This window comes from Neodiprion virginianus, chromosome 3 (assembly GCF_021901495.1).
Source record: "Neodiprion virginianus isolate iyNeoVirg1 chromosome 3, iyNeoVirg1.1, whole genome shotgun sequence".
NCBI lineage: Eukaryota > Metazoa > Arthropoda > Insecta > Hymenoptera > Diprionidae > Neodiprion > Neodiprion virginianus.
In genome coordinates this window covers 20763846-20782841 of record NC_060879.1, presented here as the reverse complement: position 1 = coordinate 20782841, position 18996 = coordinate 20763846, and the positions used below count along the sequence as shown (strand labels likewise).

General features: G+C 37.6%; 1 protein-coding gene across 2 annotated transcripts in view; it reads left to right on the top strand.

Annotated features, from left to right (window-relative positions):
• The window catches only part of LOC124300107 (low-density lipoprotein receptor-related protein 2), a 59918-nt gene that overhangs the window by 26550 nt on the left and 14372 nt on the right, over positions 1–18996 (top strand). For both annotated transcript variants that reach the window (XM_046753792.1, XM_046753791.1), the window contains exons 2-10: positions 901–1020; positions 4017–4148; positions 8722–9000; positions 9115–9369; positions 9453–9569; positions 10573–12667; positions 12989–13861; positions 14075–14996; positions 15193–18502. In XM_046753792.1, the coding sequence (XP_046609748.1) occupies positions 901–1020; positions 4017–4148; positions 8722–9000; positions 9115–9369; positions 9453–9569; positions 10573–12667; positions 12989–13861; positions 14075–14996; positions 15193–18502 (8103 nt within the window). The remainder of the gene's footprint in view (positions 1–900; positions 1021–4016; positions 4149–8721; positions 9001–9114; positions 9370–9452; positions 9570–10572; positions 12668–12988; positions 13862–14074; positions 14997–15192; positions 18503–18996) is intronic.

Genomic DNA, 18996 nt, shown 5'->3' with positions numbered 1-18996 from the left:
TATGTAACTCGCGTTACATGTATATCCGTTTAGTATATTATGTAGAATATGAAGAATAGTTTTTGCGTGTAAATAAAAATTGTCATTCCGCAAGAGTTTGATACACCTTGACAGACTCTTTAATGTATATCGAGTTGGCTCTACACGTGTACATATAACGATAATTTATTTCACTACGCCGCCAATTATCAATACATGATTTGCTCAATCGTATCCTAAGGTCAAACTTCACGATCGAATAGAAGTGACTCGTTAAACGTCATCGTACAATGTATGAACGTACATACATGTATTATACGAAAATGCAAAATTGCGTTATCTCGACGACGAAACGAAGGCGAATCTGCGTCTACCCAATGATGATAAATTCTTTTGTCCACACTTGAAAGTAACTTACATGTCTGCGAAATGAAAAAATAAAATAATCGAAATCCGAGAACATTGTAGGTATTAAATACTCAACTGTAAAAAAAATCCAATTTTTTTCATCATTCCGGAAGCGTACTAATTTAATGAAGTTTTGACGATTAACATGGCATATGCTATGTGGAAAAAGAAAACACACCAGCAAGCTTGTGTTGGATTTGATTTAAAATTGAATTGATGGGTACAGTGATTAAATTGTATGAATTCTATATTAGAGATCAAGGACGTATAATTCACGAAATTTGATACGAGTATAATGAAAATTGATGGACAATTGTATTAGACAAAAGGGAAGGAAATTTTGCAGTGGTTTTACGAAATAATGCAGATAATACGCATTCGCCTGTTCAATATAATTATCCTGGAATTATACACATACCTATATTTACTATCGTCATGAATCAACTGTATTCTCAAAATTTAATTTCAATTTAATTTTAATTATATTTTCATTTCGCAACTTTGTCGTTTCAGATGCAATCAGTTGTCCCGACGGCACCTTCCAGTGTCCGGAAGGAAAATGTATTCCGTCATTTCTGGTGTGCAACTACCTGAAGGATTGTGAAAATGGAGAAGACGAACATCAGTCGTGTCGTAAGTAGGAAATTGGTTCCCAACATTTTTCATAATGAAAGGCACGCGTGTCTGTTATAACTGAATTCGATCGAATTGCTACATCGATCAGTTAAACAAGTATAACATAGTTACCTGTAATCACGGATATGTGTATTGTGTACATACAAACATGTATTATTCTATGCATGTTTATGTAGAGGTAGCACGGAAACGAAACCTTGACGGTACTCATTGAACCTTAAATCCTGAAGGCAATTTTACCATACAGATGTTTTATATGGTATATGTATAGGTGCCCGTGAAAATTGATTGTCATATCCTTGAACTACACACACCGATTTATTCTACTTTTCATCTCTTCGCTTTTTATTACTTTTTTACAAACTTTTATACTATGCTGTCGAAAACCCGTGGCATTAATACTCGTGCTTGTTTATAATCCTTCGATTTGAAAACTGGTATTAGTTTTCCAATTTCGCACTTGTGTTCGGCTTCTAAGAAAAAAAATCGGGAAATTTTTAAGGGGTCCGTAACTGTGACGTCCTTGTGGAGATACGGTTTTCAAATTATCCAAACTATCTTACAATAATTAATCTTATTGTTAGATCCCGGAAATAATGATGTAAGCGTACATACTGGGTGTAAAAAAAATAAGGATTATAGATTATACCATGCACAATTGAATATTAATTCCTTATACCCGAATCTTTATCATCATTATTATTATTATACATTATATACCTGTGCATAATATAATATAATACTTCGTAAGACTATTTTTTTTAAAGAATTCTTATGTCTCTTGCCCTCTTGTTTCTTTTTGTAACGTATATATGAAACAAAAAACGTTTTTTCCATTCGACGCATTAGAAGCAACCTTTTTTGGTAATTTGAAATGATTATTATAGTGATTCGATTTTTACAAACACTCGTTCAGACTAGCGAGGATGTTGCATGTCCGTATATTGTCACACACACGCACGAGCATGCAAGCACGGACACACACAAAACTATTTGCGTTATCGCGCGTTGACAATTATTCATGACTATAGCATGGAAGTAACGGTAAGTTGGAATGTCCAGTTATTTATATGCCTTTGACACAGGTGTAGAAGAGCTTGGCGAAACCGGGGAATATGTCTTACACATTGGAATATAATATGTATACATATAATACCTACATATTATATAGCAGTATGTAAGGTGTCTTACAGTGGAGACGCAGCACGATTATACGCGTATTAATCGGGTAGAATTCGATCTACATCTGTATGACATTTCGACTCGTATAAATTTCTTCAACTTACTGCTGAATCGACGAAATTAAATTTTATGAAATTCGGAAATATGAAATTACTTCATTCAAATTAATGGTATGTACTGAATTTACTTGCCAATCAGAGTTTACTTTTTTCTTTCTCTTGGTATCACAAACTGTGGTGCTTAGGAAGCGTGTATAAACCAAGTTCATTCGGTTCATTTAGGAAGTACGGGGGGATTAGTGATATTCAATTTTGAAATATATTCAAAATAGAACCACGTGGGTTATGAACGTTCCATTAGCTATAGTAATACCGTATGTACGAGGTATACCTATGTAACAGAAAATTGAGAGAAATAACTGCATGAATGATGAACAACGTCAATTTGTCGTGTTTATCAGGTAGCAAAATTTCATGTTTATCCCAAAGATTGCGTCTGATACCAAATATTTTAGGAAAACACAAGTTTTCACATGATTTTCAACCCTTTGAGTCTCGCATTATTGTGCTGACAATGAGTCAACTGATATAACCAAATAGTATTCAAAGGTTTTTGGGGTGGTTTATTACGAATCTGAAATCAGATTTCTAAAATTCAAGATGGTGGATCAATATTGTGAAGGAAAATTTCAAATTTGATTTCATACGGTCAAAAACTATGCAAGTGTTTTGGGTTGCTGATTGGATTTTCAAAATGTTCAGGAGGGAAATTAATTATTCCTTCAATTTTCACGATTTATTCCAATCAATTTGTTTTAGCAATAATGACTTACATTATAACGCAATAATTACTATCTAGTATTGTAAATCTATTAGTATACTATCAAAAATAATAAAAACAACCGCAAACAAATATGTTGAAAAGCACTCTAAATATACAAAGAATGGATATAAAATAAGTGGTAGGAATACGTACCACTATGACTCAAAGGGTTAAAAATCTTATAATATTTCACATCATGGAATTTTGAAAAAATTCCAAAATATTTCATGGATTTCGAGAGATTTTTTGTGATCTCAAAATGTTTCGATAATTGGCGTAGATATACCAGATTTTCAAGGTTATTTTATCCCCCACGAAAATCACTAATCAAATAAAAAATAGGTACTCGAATGAATGAAAATGTTTTTTTCTATTTCGACGAGACATCATCAGCAATATTATGATTCAAATTCACCGGCAATAATATTTTTGTATACATATATCACTCTTTTGTTAACGTTTCTTTTTCTTTTTATATGCACTTACAAATACATTCATGTCGAGGTCAATTATTTTACATCCGGGTATGTCCTGTATACCTATGTAAAAGAACTACAATACAATATGTATTATATATATGCGGCAAGCCCCACAATGAGAAGAATATATCGTTTGGATAAACCAAAGTTATGTTACCGTGATGTTTTTTTTTTCTAATTTTTTTCTAAGGAGAATTTAAACAGTAAATTTATTTCCTTGTGTTTTCATTAGACAAAAAAAAAAGATCTCATAACTTTACCTACGTAGCTCTCAATGCTTTGTATAAAAATGAACAGATTTTTCTAGATTTATAGGTAGTATCATTATCATTTGAAAATTGGGGGACTACGTTTTTCGTCTCAACTTCCAATTTTCTTTATTTGCTTTCACTTCTCAAACCGATTATAAATAATAATTAAAAGTTATAGTCATTGAATAAGGGAAAAACGATTATATGTAGGTATTTTAACGAATTGTAACTGATTGGAATGAAATTTTATTATCCTCAGCGCCACCCGAGTGCGATTTGGGGCAGATTTCGTGCCGCCAATACGTCTTCAATAAGACATATTGCATACCACCCTACCAAAGATGCGACATGACGGTAGATTGTGTCGATGGAACGGACGAAGCTGACTGCAGTAAGTGACAATGATTACATTACACATAATACTGCATGTTCAATAATTTATCACAGGTATCTTGAAATAAAAAATTGGCAATGCAGTGTTTTTTTTTCCCCAATATTACAGTATACATTTGACTCATTGTCAATGTATGTGAGTGGGTCTCGAGTTCTTTTTAGACCTGACAATTCTGATTCACTGTTGATTTTGTATATATTTTATTATTGATTTTTAAATTTAGATTGTTCGCCAATTTTTAAAGAATCAAAAAATGTGTGAGTATAGCGACTATGACGAATGACGCATTTAAAAATTTGGTCTCATGATTATTCACATAATACTTGCCAAGTTTAAACATCTATATTTGTACATAGATTCTTTCAATTCTTTTCTAATTTGCCACTGCGACGATATTTCGGGAGATTATCAAATTAGCTCACTGATTTTTTTTTATACCATCCTCTAAACTTGGAATAATTGACTAACTGAATTTTCATCCAAATTTTGTTGCGCTCGGGTTAAGAACTTCGACCTCATAAAACTTTGACAGCCATAACCTTCCCAATGATCTCTGCAGTTGTTTCCTTTGAATGCTTAATGATGTGATTTTGGAGGCAAAACCTAGAATGGACCTTACCGCAATAAATTTTATTACCAAACTTCTTCTTTTTCCTTCAAAGCTTTGAATTTTCTCTCCAATTCGGTAAGCTGCCATTAATAGTAACAACAAAAATATCAACAATAACAACAACAACAACAAAAATATCAACAATAACAACAACAACAACAACAACAATAATAATAATAATAATGCTGATAAATCTCAAATATTCCCATGATATAATCAAGTTTGATTGTGTAGGTAAATATAGTTTCATGAAAAATTTTAGGAAATATTCGAGGTTGTTTTTATTCAAACGCGAATATTCACGACAATAATAATCTCCGGAACACGGAGCAAATTATATCAAGCACCCTGTGAAACTTTTTTCTTTATATTTACGTACTAGCAGCCCATTGCCACTCCACCCGCGAATATTTTCAAATGCTTCTAGTAACAAAACTATTAGACATAGCCATATGCTCTTCCGGACTTTTTTTTTCTAGAGCTCACCGAGCCCTTGAAAACTCTTTAACATAACTTTCCTCTATCCGTAAGAGTTTAATCAGCGTTCGCATAAATGTGTCATCTCGTTCCGACTTGGCCTACAAATACCGTTATATCTCCAAAACTATGGATCTCGTTGTAACGAAATATAGCCTAAAACCTAGCCAGACGATCTGTCTATCTACAAAATAACAAGAAAAGAAATAGTCAAAATCGGTTTAGTACTTTTGGAATTCTACGTGAACATACGGACAGACAGCCAGACAGACAGAGAGACGTTGAGTTTTATATACCGATAGTTCTTCTTGAAAAGACTGCTTGACAGTTGCAACTTGTATAGTCTATAAACATAGCCTACTTCGTGAAAATGTTACCAGCATAATAGGCAGCTTTTACCTGCTCTAAGGTAGGCAGAGTGACCGACGCATAGTGTGGATCGCGGCGAATTTCCTTGTCGAATTTTTTCCTTCGTTTCATCCATTTCCTTGTGCGAGAACGGCGGTGCGAATCTGTCTAGGAAATTTTTTCAACCGTAACTTGAATGTAAGGCCGTGTTCGTAAATTGACTGACAGTACTCAAAATTCCCTAGGACAGAGTCAAAGCTATTCACGAACTTGGAAGCGCAAAAGAGATGAAAGATTGCTGACAGTACTGTCAGTCAATTTTTGAACACGGCCTAAGTGTATGTCCCTATCTCAGCCATTGCTAACGTAGATCGCTTATAATGTTTATTATGAATAATAATGAAATACATAAAATTACTTCACATCAAACATGGCCGATCGGAACTACCGACTTGTTGAATATTCACCGCTTTTACGATTTCAGAATTTCTTTCGCTTCCGACAGGGAGATAGAGACTTATAAAAGCACACGTTATCAGGGAAAACCTATACCATCAGTTAGCTTTTCGTAAATAAGGTGACAGGAGCTCGTTCGTAATCCACAAGAAGACTGTGTTCATTGATCCGATCTAACGGAACAAGCCAATGAAATCACCGGCCTTAGTTCCACGTTGAATGCCAGCAGCGCTATAAGTGCTTATCACGTAACGAAATTAATTGTTCAGAGGTTATGGTTGACTGTCACTTGTCAACCAGTCGATTCTAGGGAATTTGTTTTTATCAGCGAAGGCTTGCCTAGGCTGCAAGCACGCATGTCAGCCAATCAAAATTTAGCAAGTTTTTAAAAACAACTCTCGGTATGTAGAGAAGAAAAGAGATACGCATACGTGATTGACGCACATTTGCAATTTTACACTGGGTGGCTGTAGCACATTTTCACGCTTTCTTAAGTTCTGAATCAATTTCAATTTGTACCTGAATAACGATGTCGCGTCCCTCCGTTGTGAGGTATGTAGAACGAATTACATATCATCCTGATCGTATACTTATGTATTGTATATGCTCTCTTATGTATATTGATGCGTCGCACCTGCAATAACTGTTCGAATAATATGGATATTGTTACGACGACCGTTATTGAACCGCTGAAAGTTAATGTCGTAATCGACAGATGTGACGTTTATAATTATGTATACATTTTCGTAAACCTGTATACTATAAGCTATTTCTCATCATTTGCTAAAATGTATTAAAAATTGAAAGAAATTGCAAAAGACGTATATTTTCGCTCAATACGACGGTTTAAATTTTATTATAGTTAATATTGTTTTTTCTCGTTCTCTTTCTCAACTTCATTTAATTTTCGATAATGTCCGGAACTAGTAAACCATGCATCAACAGATCCTGAGCTTTGATAATTGTGGAATAATAAATCAAACGTAAGCATGAAATTATGGAAAACTTCATATAAATTAGATTTCTTGTTAAAAAATTTGACAGAATCTATGAAAATAATAATTAATACTTTAATAAGATTAATAATATTTATCACAACTGCTTGCATATTACTTGCGACAAATATACCAGCTATGTTTGCTGAATAACAGCTCCTGCAGAATTTTTATATGTCATGCAGTATTTTATTAAAGTTTTTAATTGTAATATATTCAGTGCTAGCTTCTTTGTTATTCAAACTAACTGCAGCTAGTATACGTTAAAAGAATTCGTTCAAGAATGGGTGTACACAGATGCTGTCAAGAGCAAATGTTATTATTCTCGCTATACATATAATATATGATCTTTTTCTCTTCGTTTCTCTTTGTATTATTGTGTCTTTGTCTTTTTTTTCTAAACTTACAGACTAAATCTAGCTTTTTATTTATTCCCTTATTTTTCTTATTTTTCACAGTGCATTTTGTACACAGATTGTCAACCTTTATCATCTGTTTTCGTCTAGACCGAGATTTATTATAATTGAGTATTTGAATGAAATTTTTTTATTTCATATTCTTGTAGATTGGAAAAAAATATTTTGGACGTATTTTTTATTTTTTCCAATGAATCAAAATTGCCATTAATATAACAGATTGAAAATTATAACATTGTGACGTCACCCATGATAAGATATATCTATATATATTAAAATCAGTGAAATTTAATCACCTATAACATGAAAAATTATCATTTTTAACGAAAAACAAAAAATACGTCCTCATTATTTTGTCTTGCACTGCATTATGCACCCCTAAAAATGGAAAAAAAAATTTCATTCAAATACTCAATTATGCTCCCATTCCGGATTTATTATAATTACATTCGTATATAATACGTATATATGCTGATGCATCAATGTGTAAATCCTTAAGTTTGAAATACAGAAATAGAGTGATATGAGAAAAACTATTTACCTGGTTGCTGAAATTTTTAATCAACTACTGCTGCTATTGAAAATGCTTAGTTCTTAACGATAACTAAATAAATGGTAAAAACTCGGAATTCAAATCTTCAAGGACCAGGTAATAAATTCCATGCAGATAGCACACCAATTATTTTTTTACCTCGTATATTATTCTCATTTCATGGGAAATAAAATAAAAAAGACAGACGGAATTCAATTCTACTTTATGCTCCAGCAACGTTAATTGAACGTTTTCACCCACAAATTAATTACGTAAACTCATGATCCATAGTTTTCAAAGCATCATCTTAATTATACTGTTGTATGTCTCTTTGTAATATCAGTGTTGATGTAAGATTTTTCTTTCCTGCATCTATCTGCAGACTGATTTATCAAATTGATGACAATTTTTCAGTCTGCCAAACCTAGTCACCTGATTTTGTAAAATTGAATATTAATCTGTTGAAAAAAAAAGTTTTTACGTAGATGTTTTTAATTCTATTTTTGGTTGGATTCCAAAAAGATTTGACAATCATTGGTCTTCATGTTCCTTTTCACCATCCTTCCTCTATTAATTCCTCTTTCAGAAAAGTTATATCAATTCTTGAGGTAAATGGATTTTTTTTTATCACAGTGCCATTTCTCTCCTTTCCTTAGTTTTTCATTTCTCCTATTTTTAATTTGATGTAATTTGATAGAGGATTTTTTTTTTTTTTTTTCCTATTTCATAATTACAGCTTACAGAAAATGTCAACCGGACGACTTCAGGTGCGGCGGAACAACTGCTGGCCCTTGCTTACCAAAGGAAAAAAGATGCAACGGTTACCTCGATTGCAGAAATGGAAAAGATGAAGAAGGCTGCTTGATTGGATCCAGACCGTGCAGACTCGATCAGTTCAGGTGCAATACTACTCAACGATGTATTGATCTGAACTTGAAGTGTAATCACAGAGACGACTGTAGTGAGAAGTGTACAGAGGAACACTGTCGTGACAACAGCGACGAGGAACACTGTAGTAAGTGGATAAATAATTTTCACTTGATTTGTGCGTCAAGATTTTCTTCATTTCAATTCTTATGAGTATTCAATGTCTGAACTTGGTAAAAAAATATAATTAAATATTTTCTAGCCTTTCCTTCATGCCTCAACAATCAGTTTCGATGTGCCAATGCACTCTGTATTCCTAGTGCTTATCGCTGCGATGGACACATGGACTGTTCAGATAGATCGGACGAGACAAATTGCACTGCAACGGTCTGTCCAGGTAACAAATTCTTGTGCCCAAAGGGTACCTCCAGAGGTACGCCACTCTGCATTAACAAATCTCAACTCTGCGATGGTAAACGAGATTGCGAAGATGGTGCTGACGAGGAAACCGCTTGTTGTACGTAATAATTAAATTTAATACAGCATACAATAGTATTATTAAATGATCGAGAAATCTGAAAAAATTGATAACTCTTACAGCTACCAGTCTCTGTGGCTCCTTGGGTTGTCAATATAAGTGCCAAGCTTCCCCATCAGGAGGTGTTTGCTTTTGCCCTGAAGGCTACGTTGTTGCTAATGATTCCCGCACCTGCTTAGGTATGTGTGCAAAACTTTTTTAAGATTGTATGTATAAAAATAGACAGGTGAAAAGAGGCGTGAAAATTGGCAATTTATATCTGAACAACCAATTATTTATGTGATTTGGGAGTTTTGTTCTCATTCAAAACCTCCTTCATTTACATAGTTTTTTTACTAGAATCAATCAAGAAATAGCATGGTTATTGACCTAATAACGTCCAACATTTCACTCTGGCATCCTTTGCATCTCCATGATATCATCAAAACAGCTTAACAGATTACTCAAAATTTGGAGACAGTATTTTTAGATATTTTCCTTTCTCGCCACAATGCCACTTTTGAAAAAATATTACACTTTTCTTGTCAACGAAATTAAAAGTCGTAAGTATTGGATGAAAAAACTTATTTTCCATTTTAAACACTTACGTAACATTAAAAAAAAGTGCGGATTATGGTAAATGGATATACTATCTAAAAATATTGTCTTCAAAGTTAATTTAAATCGGTTTTCAAATATCGTAGGCAATGCAGAACATATTATCAAGCAAAATGGTGGGCATTATTGTGAATAACAATGGTTCCCATTGTTAGATCCTAATAAAAACAAAATATAAATAAAGCTTGGTCTACATAGTATTGAATATAATGAATGTCGATTGAATTGAATAATTCGTTGTCAAGATATAAATTTCCAAAATTTACTAACTTCTTCAGCAGTCTGCTTGCTTATACTTGGTTCCTTCAATGGATTCGAACTCTAGTTGAAACCAGCGGATCGAGTGAAGATAGGAGATTACAAGTCTGATGCTTGGTATTTTTCTCATTCTGTTCATAATTACTAATTTTGAACACTTTTATCTTGTTCATAAGATTATCTTTTAATTCATAATTAAATCAGTTATGAAAGTATGAATTTAAGCCATGTAATAGCCTTCGATAGCTCATGACTTCACTTCGAAATATTTCCACCTGCAGTTATTCATAAACCAGACTTGGTTTCATTTTTAATACGAAATTGCAGATAAAGATGAGTGCAAGGAGTGGGGATTCTGCGAGCAATTATGCTTCAACTTAGAAGGTTCATATAAATGTAGTTGCGCACCAGGATACACATTGCATGGAAAAAACCAATGTCAAGCAAACAACAGTTCAATGTTGGAGTTACTGCTGGCTCAGGATCGGGCGATATGGCGTATGTCAGCTAGCGGAGATGAACGGAGAATAATAGCCAATACGACAGGAGCTAGTGGCATCGATTACCTTTACTCAAAGGGGCAGGTATTTTGGAGCGACGTTAAGACCCGAAAAGTTCACTCCGAGCCGCTTCTCACGGGGAAAAGGTCATATATGCTTGGTGCAGACATCGCATTACCAGGCTCATGGTCCCCTGTTGCAATCGCGATCGACTGGATAGGAGAAAAACTCTATGTCGCAGACTCGGTGGGACAAAAAGTGGACGTTTTTGAACTGGATGGAAGATATCACGGTATTGCAGTTGGCTCAAACCTAACTAGCCCTGCCGATATTGCTCTGGACCCAACCGTGGGACTCATGTTCATAGCAGACAGCAAACAAGTGCTGAGAACAAACATGGATGGAACTTCGGCGTTTCCAATCGTTTCAGAGGCAGCTTATAAGGTGTCTGGTGTCGCAGTGGATATTATTGCCTCAAGGGTATACTGGTGCGACTCTCTGCTCGATTATATCGAGACCACTGACTACATGGGGAATGGAAGAGTAATGGTGCTGCGCGGAAATCATGTCCCCTCTCCGATGCGCCTGACACTGTTTGAGAATCGTATATTTTGGACCGATAGTACTAAGCAGTCGGTTATGAGCGTCGATAAAACTCAGGGTAATTATTCTATACAGAGTATATTCAAGGCTAGAGACACTAAGGGCCTTAAGGCGTTGCACCCACTGGTACAGACTGCCGTTCCAAACCCCTGTGGAAACAATAATGGTGGCTGTCAGCACATGTGCATTGTGACGGCTGCTGGCGGGCGAGAAAGCGGATTGGGCTATCGATGTGCTTGTGATATTGGATGGAAGCTTTCTAAAGATTTGAGAAACTGTAACTTAGTACAGGACTTTCTTATGTATTCACAGCAGAGGTTTATCAAAGGGCGGGTACTAGACCCTGTAACAGAAGGATTCAGCGATGCAATACTTCCTGTCGTTTCGAGAAGGGCCAGATTTGTTGGATTAGATTACGATGCCTACGATCAGTACATTTACTACAGCGATGTACTTCAGGACGTTATATACAGAGTTCATCAGAACGGAACTGGCCGCGAAATCGTCCTTGCGAGCCAAAATGAAGGTGTAGAAGGCCTGGCTGTCGATTGGGTAGCTAAAAACTTGTACTACATCGATTCTAGGAAGGGAACATTAAACGTTTTAAGTACCAAGAATGTAACGTATCGAAGAACGCTGCTGAAGAACCTTAAAAGGCCTCGAGCAATTGTCGTACATCCTAATCGAGGATTTATATTCTTCTCTGAATGGGACAGACCGGCTAATATCAGTAGGGCTCAAATGGATGGAACAAATTTGATGGTTTTAAAAAATTTGACACTTGGATGGCCAAACGGTTTGGCTATCGATTTTAAAAATGATAGACTGTATTGGTGTGACGCCCTCCTAGATCATGTTCAACACTCTGATCTGGATGGAACTGACGTTAGGACAGTCAATTCTAGGCTCATTCGACATCCATTTTCAATTGCTATACACGAAGACTGGATGTATATAACAGATTGGAGGCTTGATGCTATAATAAAATTGCATAAAGAAACTGGAGAACGGGAGGCTGTCCTCGTGAGAGAACCGGCGACCAATCGACTCTATGGGGTGAAAGTATTCAGTCGAGACATTCAAGAACGACACACAACTCATCCTTGTTTTATAAACAATGGAGGTTGCGAGAAACTCTGCTTTGCCATTCCAAACAACTCTACTTCTGGCTTTGGCGATCTTCACCTCTCCAATGTGTGCGGATGTCCGTATGGAGAAAAGCTCAACGATAATGCAAGAACGTGCAGTGCTGATCCCCATGGCGAACCCCCTGTACAGGCTTGCCCAAACTTGTGGGATTTCACATGCCACAATCAAAGGTCTGCACGAAGTCTCATATTATTATCGTCACTGAAAATAATTACTGTAAAAAATATTATAAATAGTATGTTTTAAAAATACATTTAATCTTCTTCTGTCTCCAAATTATCGAAAATGAAGCGAAGCTGCGTCATTTTGTTCATCATTTGAATCAAATAAAATATGTTGAAAATTTTTTAAGCTAGATGAGCAGTCACTGGTTTCTTACCATTTCAATGTGGACTAGTACATTGTACAGTAATCTAAAGCTGTGGTACCAAATATGATGATTCTTTACAATGTTGATATTTCTTTAAATTCGAACATTTGTCTAATTATAGGTGTGTACCTAAATCTTGGGTGTGCGACGGGGATGACGATTGCTTAGACAACAGTGACGAGGAGCAGAATTGTACAAAACCGACATGCGCGACACATGAATTCCAGTGTAAATCTGGCAGATGTATTCCTATGACCTTCAAATGCGATACCGAGAACGACTGTGGTGATTACAGCGATGAGACTGGTTGCGCCAATGTCACTTGCAGTGCTGGCCAATTCACCTGCGATAATAACCGATGTATCCCAGAGACATGGAAATGCGATTCAGAAAATGACTGTGGAGATAGTTCGGATGAAGGAGAAACATGCGCTGCTAAAACTTGTGCATACTTTCAGTTTACTTGTCCAAGATCTGGCCACTGCATACCACAATCCTGGGTATGTGACGGTGACAACGACTGCTTTGATCACCAGGACGAGATGGACTGTCCCCCTGTGACATGTTTGAGCACACAATTTACTTGCGCGGATAAAAAAATGTGTGTCTTGGAGTCATACAAATGCGATGGTATATCGGACTGTAATGACGGAAGTGATGAAGTTGGGTGTCCTACGGTAGAACCCAACCAGTGCAACACGGAAAAACAATTCCAGTGCGTTATGTCAGGAATTTGCATTCCAAGAAGTTGGTATTGCGATGGTACTCCTGATTGTGATGACAAATCTGATGAGCCTGAATCCTGCGGCGAAGTTCAATGCCAGACTGGGTACTATAAGTGCAACAACTCAAGGTGCATCTTCAAAGCTTACATATGTGATGGGACAGACGACTGCGGGGATGGATCAGACGAAGACACCAGTCTACATGCCTGTGGCCCTCCTCCTTTCAAATGTGATTCTGGGGAATGGAAATGCCCCAATGTTACAAACAGGTAAGACATGGAAGGTTAATTAGCGTTTTTTAATAACGATTTTGTAATATATCAACATGTGGTTCAATTGAATTCCGCTTCACAAGCGGATATTTGCAAACATTTAACAAATATTAGACTTCCTTGGTAAAACAACCTTTCCGAAATAACGCCTTCTGATAAAAAAAAAAAGTATATTAGAAATTGATATACACAAACACGCGCTTTTTATAGATGCATCAATGCCACGAATGTCTGTGACGGTAAGCTGGACTGTCCAAACGGAGGTGACGAAGGGCTGGGCTGTGAATTAGACGAGTGTGAACACCAAGGCGGATTGTGTACCAACGGTTGCATGTTGACCCCACTTGGCGCTCAATGTACCTGTCCAGATGGTGAAGTACTGATGAAGGATGGATTCGAATGTGAAGATTTAGACGAATGCGATCCTCCTGGCCACTGTTCCCAAACATGTGTCAATACAAAGGGCAGTTATCACTGTGACTGCGTAAATGGGTACACGTTGGAGCCAGATAAACATACTTGTAAAGCTTTCAATCACAGCGCAGCTTTCCTGATCATTTCTAACAGGCATACAATTCTTGTTGCTGATTTGAAGGACCAGGCTCTAGAGCGGGTTCCGATAAATGTCGAAAATGTAGTAGCTACGGCGAGTAACATGCATACAGGAACGATATTCTGGTCGGACATGAAACTAAAGAAAATATCGAGGTTAGACCGCGGTTACGATCCACAGGACGTTATTTCAACTGGTCTAGACCTTGTCGAAGGCCTTGCTTATGACTGGATTGGCCAGAACTTGTATTGGCTCGATTCTAAGCTAAACACTATCGAAGTTGCACGCGAAAATGGGACTAACAGGATCGTACTTGTTAAAGAAAACATCACTCAGCCTCGTGGAATGTGTCTAGATCCAAGCCCTGGAGCTCGATGGCTGTTTTGGACTGATTGGGGAGAGAACCCGAGGATTGAACGAATCGGAATGGACGGCACAAACAGATCAATAATTATAAACACGAAAATCTATTGGCCGAATGGTCTTACCCTTGACGTGGCTACTCAGAGAGTTTATTTCGCTGATAGTAAACTGGACTTTATCGATACTTGCTTATACAACGGAACGGGAAGGATTCAGGTCAGTGACTAACGTAGAAAATCAAATTTCATGTAATTAACCAACTTAATTATACAACGTTCTGTTCACATATGATAAAAAATCTCTTGCTGATTCTCATTCTGCATAGTCATGTTCCATTATAGTAATATTAGTTCAAAGTTGAAAAATTGTGCTACAAATCAATAATACCTTTTTGTTTACACAATTTTTTCAGGTTTTGGCCGCATCACATTATTTGTTACATCCCCATTCTTTAACGTTATTTGAGGATACGTTATACTGGACAGACAGACAGCTGAACAGAGTGTTATCAGCACATAAGTTCAAGGGAGTAAACCAGACTGTAGTTTCTCACCTTATCTCGCAACCGCTTTCTATCCACGTTCACCATCCGGCCTTGCAGCCCTTGTCGGATAATCCCTGCGCCAAATTACCATGCTCTCATCTGTGCCTCTTATCGCCCAGCAACCCGCTTGGATACACGTGTAAGTGTCACGCAGGCTACAGACTATCGGCCACTGGTGGAATGTGCATAGAAGAGGACGTGCCGTTCCTAATGATCTTGCGGGGCTCGCAGATCGTCGATGTTTCTCTTACAGCGGGAGATGTTACCACCGGATTGATTACGCCCGTAATTGGAGTCGATGGCGGTAGACTAATCGACTTTGATAGACGTGATAGAATGATCTACTGGATTCAGGGTAGGGATGGTGACAGTGAGAATGGAACCATTTATACAATCCCTTATGAGGGTGGCAACAAAACCGAATTTCCAAATCCAAGTGGCGACTCAGGAATTGTCGGTTCTGCCGCAACAATGGCTGTAGACTGGCTCGGGCGAAACCTGTTTATAGGAAATCGCGTTGCTTCTAACATAGAGGCAATTAAGATTGATGGTAAGATGCGATATCGATCAGTGATCATTGCCAATACAGGAAACAGGACATCTGTTGCCAAGCCAAAAGCGATGTGTCTTGATCCTACAAACGGATACATTTTCTGGATTGACGATGGCGGTTTTTTGGTACCCATAAAAATCGGGAGGGTCAATATGGATGGGTCTGATCCCATGGTACTCGTCGAAGACGATTTCAGGCCAGAAGCCATCACATTTGACGTATCAACAAAGACTGTATACTTCAGTTCTCAGTATCCAGTTTATATCAAATCCATGACCAGTGACGGAAAAAATCTGAAAACCATCTTGACCGCTCATAATAATATTGCCCTGCCAAAATCCATCGCGGTCTACGAGTCAAGGCTTTACTATCTCGACCCAATCTTTGATAAAATCGAAAAAGTCGACCTACCTAATGGAGACAATGCTCAGGTGATAATTAGCAATGATGCGGATTTAAAAACTTTGACAATCTATAAAAAACGGGTCACCCGTCCACACCCGTGCCTCATGAACAATGGAGGTTGCGATCAAATCTGTCTGCCCTCGACTTCATGGACCAGCGTATGCGCCTGTAGTGTGGGATACAAGAAAGTGGGGAATACTGCCTGTGAGCCGTTTCAAACATTCGCTGTAGTCAGCCAACTGGACGTAGTACGAGGTTACAGCCTCAAGGATGCTAAAGAGGCGATGGTCCCTATTGCAGGTCCAGGCCATCACATTTTACACATTGACGTTGACTATGCCGCGAACTGGATTTACTGGGTAGAATTTAACCGCGGTATTTGGAACGGTATCTTCAGGGTGAGACCAAACGGCACAGAAATAAAGCAGGTGATAAAAGAAGGTATTGGGTCTAACGGTATACGAGGGTTGACAATTGACTGGGTCGCCGGTAATCTATACTTCTCGAACGTGTTTCCTCACGAGAATTACGTCGAGGTCTGCTGGCTTGATGGTAGTAACAGAAAAATTCTTGTTAAAACGACGACTGATGCTCCTCGTGAGCTCGCTGTTAATCCTATCAAAAAATTTCTCTACTGGATCGACTATGGCCAGCACCCAAAGATTGGAAAGTCTTGTTTGGATGGAAGCAAGTGGGCACCAATAGTAACAACTGGAATAATCACACCCAGAGATCTAACCATCGATATGATGACCCATGACGTTTACTGGGTCGATTCAACTCTCGATATGATACAGAAGGTCTCTTATACTGGAGGAAACAGACAGCCGATTCGCCGAAATCTTCCCAATCCAATGGGTGTTGCTATATATGGTGGGGACGTTTATTGGGTGGACCGCAACCACGCGGCTGTATTCAAGGCCACCAAACTACCGGGCAATACTTCTCTGCCGCAGCCAGTCAGAACCAACCTTCCCAAGCTCAGAGACATAGTTATATTCGATCAGAGCAGCCAGCCACCTGATAACACAAACCCCTGTGTTCAGACGCCTAATGGAGGATGTGAGCAGCTGTGCTTTTCGTTTCCTATAGCTGAACCGAAGCCGTATAAGTGCGACTGTGCAATTGGAAAGCTTGCTCCGGATGGAAAGAAATGCCAATTCGTTAACGAATATCTTGTTTTTGCAACACGAACGGAAATACGAGCTATTAACTTAAATCCCCAGGATACAAGCCTTCCGTTTAAGCCTATAGGTAATTTGACTAATGCTGTGGGTATTGATTTTGATTATCAAGACAAGAAACTGTTTTTCACCCAAATCAGGCCCTGGGCAAAGATCAGTTGGATGCATCTCGAGGATCCATCTTCATCTATGGAGATTCATAATCTAATTGACTCAGGTATTAATCCTGAGGGAATATCGTACGATTGGACTCAGAAGAAGGTGTACTGGACAGATTCGTCAAACAACAGTATTTATGCAATGAATGTAGATGGAGGTGACATCATTATGATAGCCAGAGTCGACAGGCCTCGGGCGATCGTTGTTGACCCTTGTAATGGAACGTTGTATTATACTGACTGGGGACGTTTTGGTACTTCGGGTAAAATTTTCCGCACAACTATGGCTGGCTCTTTGAAGAAAGCTATTATTGAAAAGGACTTATCGCAGCCAAGCGGTTTGGCCATTGATTATGATGACCGTATGTTGTACTGGACAGATGCAGTGAGGGAGAATATCGAAAGGTCAGACCTCGAAGGTCGAAACAGAGAAGTACTTGTAGCAGCGACAATCTATCCATTTGCGATAACAATCTTCCGCCAATATATATACTGGACAGACTTGCAACTGAGGGGCGTGTTCAGGGCCGAAAAACACACCGGAGCCAACATGATTGAGCTTGTCAAACGGCTTGAAGATTCACCTAGAGATTTGCATATATACTCACCAGCCAGGCAACAGTGCAGTGTCAATCCATGCAACATAAATAATGGAGGATGTGATCAATCTTGTCACCCTGCACCCAATGGAACAGTAGAATGCAGGTGCAATGTGAGCAGCAAGCTCGTGAACGAGGGTAGGATGTGTGTATCCAATAATGTCTCCTGCGATGCAAAGAAATTTGCCTGCAGCAACGGACGATGTATTTCTAGAATGTGGGCATGCGACGGTGATGACGACTGTGGCGATCAATCTGATGAGAATCCCCAATATTGTTGTAAGTTTATATTGACAATTGCTACAGTTTTGTAAAAATAAGTATGGTATGGAAATATCAGCAAATTTTTATTGTTACTCAAAGTCTCTTGAAGTCTGGCACAACTGAAAATTTGAACAGCTATCTCCCATAAATTGAAAAAATCTGTAATGAACAATGAAATATTCACGACTTGAAATTTTTAGCCTTATTATTACACCTTTTCACAAAATTTCACGTTCTTGAAATATCAGATTTTCTTTTCGACATCATTACTTGGCAACCAAACTGTTATTGCGAAACTATGAAGGTATTTTTTCAAAATGTTGAACTTAAAACCAATCCAATGACAACATTATTTCTATTGGTATAACTTTCCAGTTCCGCAATATCATCCGTTGAAAATACTTTGATTTCAACAATTGCCAAATGTTGGCTGTTAAGAACTCTAGAACAGAATGCCAAAATTTTTTAAAATAATCGAATAAGGTACTTTCACATAGTATAACAAAGTC